We start from the raw sequence: 3,356 nt of genomic DNA, 5'->3' as shown, positions 1-3,356 counted from the left end.
AGCAGATCTATATACTTACCATACCGTCCGCCTATGCACTGAAATGTGTCTCATAAGTACAGGGTGGGCAAATTTCGATGTTTAAGCACTACAGCTTTCAAACCAGAGGAGTTAGACAGAATCTGATACCCCATTCTCGTTCTCTTTCTCTGAGAACCTAACAAGAGTAGTAGTCATTTTTGGCCACTATCTTTTGTTTTCGAGTTTTAAGCAAAAATTGGAAAGAAGGCGATATCGAAATAAATTCATATCTCCGCTACTACTGACGATAGAGCTCTGAAATTAAAACATTATACAGACACTTTTTCATGTAGAATTCAGTGGCGTGCTCGCCTTTTTAGCAGGATTTTTAATTACGAAGCTATGACCCAAAGTTATGTTTTTTAAATTATTTTATTTTATTTAGCTTATGGCGTATACAAACATCCACAGAAGTTAACTGCACAAGCACAAGAAAATATAAAAATATTGTAAGAAAAAAATATACAGAGTACAGACAAAATTATGTGTAGCATCACAGCTCGATATCTAGTTGGTTAAGCCATTGGATGGACCGCGCTGTTGCATGCAAAAAGTCAGAAGTTGTGCCAGAAAATCTCCTAGTCGGACATTCATAGGCAATGTGATGCATTGTTTGAGAAGCAGCACCGCAATCGCATTCCGGACTCATTCTCATCCCCCATTTGAACAAGGCCGATCCACTTCTTCCATGGCCAGTCCGGATCCTGTTTAATCGAACCCAAATTTTACGGGGCAGATTGAAACCCTGTGGTGGATTTTTTGGATCTAGTAAGGGGTGCCAGGCTGGATCAGCTCTGCTCTGCCAGCTTGCTATCCACTCTTCATATCCATTAAAGTTGTTGGTTACAAGCTGTTGGGCTGTTTTTACAGTTGGATTTCTTGATTTTAGTCGGTTGAATCTTATGATGTCTTGATGGATCGGTAGGTCTAGGTTTTCGCTGACCTTTTTAAACTCACGAACCAATATCTGCTGTCTACGGATTTTCGGTGGTTCGATATGACACAATACGGGTAGCCATTCGATAGGTGTGGACTTAACAGATCCCGAAATAATTCTCATTGTTTGATTGAGAACGGTATCCACTTTACTAACGTAAGGGCTGTTTAGCCAAACCGATGCGCAATATTCGGCCGTAGAAAAGACCAGGCTGAGTGCGGACGTGCGTAGTGTGGAGGCATCAGCTCCCCAGGTCGACCCCGCCAGTTTGTATAGAATATTGTTGCGAGTTCTCAACTTCGCTGCCAAGTTTGTTAAATGTTTGTTGAAAGAAGGGGTGCGATCCAATGTAATACCTAGGTACTTGGGATAGTGGTTGTGGCGTAAAATACTATTGTTGAAAGTGACATTTAGATTGTTCGATGCCATTCTATTGTTAAGGTGAAAACAGCATGTCTCCGTTTTTGAAATGCTTGGTGTGAGTCACCATCTCTTAAAGTAACCAGATAGTATATTCAGGTCATCAGATAGGGTTGTTTCCAGGTCTCCCATATTGACATGTTGCTTTGCGAGAGCCAAGTCATCAGCATACATGAATTTACGGCTTGATGTAAGTGGCAAGTCAGCTGTATACAAGTTAAAAAGGAGTGGCGCCAGCACAGATCCCTGTGGAAGACCATTATTAAGCAGTTTTGGTCTGCTTAGCGTAGCTCCGATGGATACTTGAAGAATTCTGTTGGAAAGCATCTTATTCACTAGTGACGTTAGCTTGTTGCACCTTATAGCCTTTAAAAACTTATACATGAGCCCCTCTCTCCAGACCGTATCGTAAGCAGCCGTGAGATCTATAAAGACCACTCCCGTTTTGCTGCGTTCTTCGAAGCCTCTTTCAATAAATGTTGTTAGCGCAAGTACTTGATCTTCGCAATTGCGGCCAGGTCGAAAACCTGCTTGTTCTACGGGTAGGATCTCCAAAATTAGTGGGTTTATTCGGTTGTAAATTAGACGCTCCAGGAGTTTATAAGTGACACTCAGCAGAGAAATCGGTCTATAACTTTCTGGTAAATCGGCAGGTTTACCAGGTTGAAGAATGGCAATGATTTTCGTTCTTTTGAATTCGCTTGGCAATTTTTCGGATTGAAGGACATTTGTAAAGAACTGCGCTAGCCAGCGCTTCGTATTTACTCCACAGTGTGTAAGGAATTCTGGGTGTATGTTGTCAAATCCAGGTGACTTGCCATTTTTTACGAGTTGAAGGGCCTTGGTCACTTCGTCAACGGTGAATTCGCCAGATAGTTGTTCTTGTATAATAGATGTTTGTTTGAGCGCTCTGAATTCTTTCTTAATTACGGTCGAGTGTTCTTTGTCCTTTTTAGCTCTGGATAAACCAGCTACGCGATTGGCTATTTGGTCAGCTGAAACACCCGCCGGCTTCGTAGCAGTATGGGAATCGGCTCCTAACTTTTTAAGCAAGATCCAAGCCTTTTTGCTTGAGTGTTTAAAGTTTAGATTTTTAGTAATTTCATTCCATTTCTCTTTTCGTGCTTCGTCAAGATTGTGTAGTAGAGTGTCCGCAACGTCCGATCTACCATTTTCCACATAATCTTCGTAGAGAAGCTGGTTGGCTTCGCTCCAACATGGAATGTATTCTCTTCTTACGCCTCGTGGTATGTGTTTTTTGGCAGTAGATATAACCATCTTAGCAAATCTGTGATAGTTGGTTGGAAGGGGAGCAATGAATCTCACATTCTTATCAAGGGCAGATGAATATCCTTGCCAGTCAGCCTTTGCGAAGTTCCATCTTGGATGGTTGGAGCTACGGATGACTGGAATCTGTGTTCCTACCTCCAGCAGTACAGGTCGGTGCTGGCTATGTGGGAAATCTTTAAGCACGCAGCGGTTAACCTGGACAGGTTTTCCTTTCTGGTCGGTGGACGCAAAGCATAAGTCTGGATTGGTTTCAGACTTCCATCTAGCAGAACGAAAAGTGTACTTCTGCTTAGCACTAAAAACCAACTGAATGTTTTCAGCCTCAGCCCACTCTACTAGTTTTGTACCGTTTTGGTCGTTTTGACGGTACCTCCATTGGGTGTGATGGCTATTGAAATCGCCAGCATAAATTGTTGGGTGTCTGCTAGCAGGTAGTAAGTTATTTGGCCATTTGGTTGCAGGGGGTTTATAGACATTCACTATGACCATTCCGGCAACTTCAGTATTTATGGTGAAAATGTCCTCATCTTCGGAAATAGACAGAAGTTTGACATCATCTAAATTGGCGCGAGCGTATGTAGCTATGCCGTAGTGGGGGTGATACGTTGCTCCAACCAGTTTATAACCATAGATTTTCCCTCTTTTTCGGAGCTGTGATTCGTCAGCAGCATGTGTCTCTTGTAGAAGA

General features: G+C 42.4%; 1 protein-coding gene across 1 annotated transcript; it reads right to left on the bottom strand.

The window, feature by feature from the left end:
* Window positions 1-514: 514 nt before the first annotated feature.
* On the bottom strand, window positions 515-1,387 carry LOC123313078. Its single transcript, XM_044897775.1, has one exon. The coding sequence runs from the start codon at window positions 1,385-1,387 to the stop codon at window positions 515-517; it is 873 nt and encodes a 290-aa protein (XP_044753710.1).
* Between the last annotated feature and the right edge of the window lie 1,969 nt (window positions 1,388-3,356).

The sequence above is a fragment of the Coccinella septempunctata genome, chromosome 5 (genome assembly GCF_907165205.1).
Source record: "Coccinella septempunctata chromosome 5, icCocSept1.1, whole genome shotgun sequence".
In the NCBI taxonomy this organism is placed as follows: domain Eukaryota; kingdom Metazoa; phylum Arthropoda; class Insecta; order Coleoptera; family Coccinellidae; genus Coccinella; species Coccinella septempunctata.
This window is presented reverse-complemented; position numbering and strand designations above follow the sequence as displayed.

Bases quoted from the DNA above. Each gene is read 5' to 3' on its own strand.
- LOC123313078 (XM_044897775.1), bottom strand. From the start codon at position 1,387: ATGGCATCGAACAATCTAAATGTCACTTTCAACAATAGTATTTTACGC.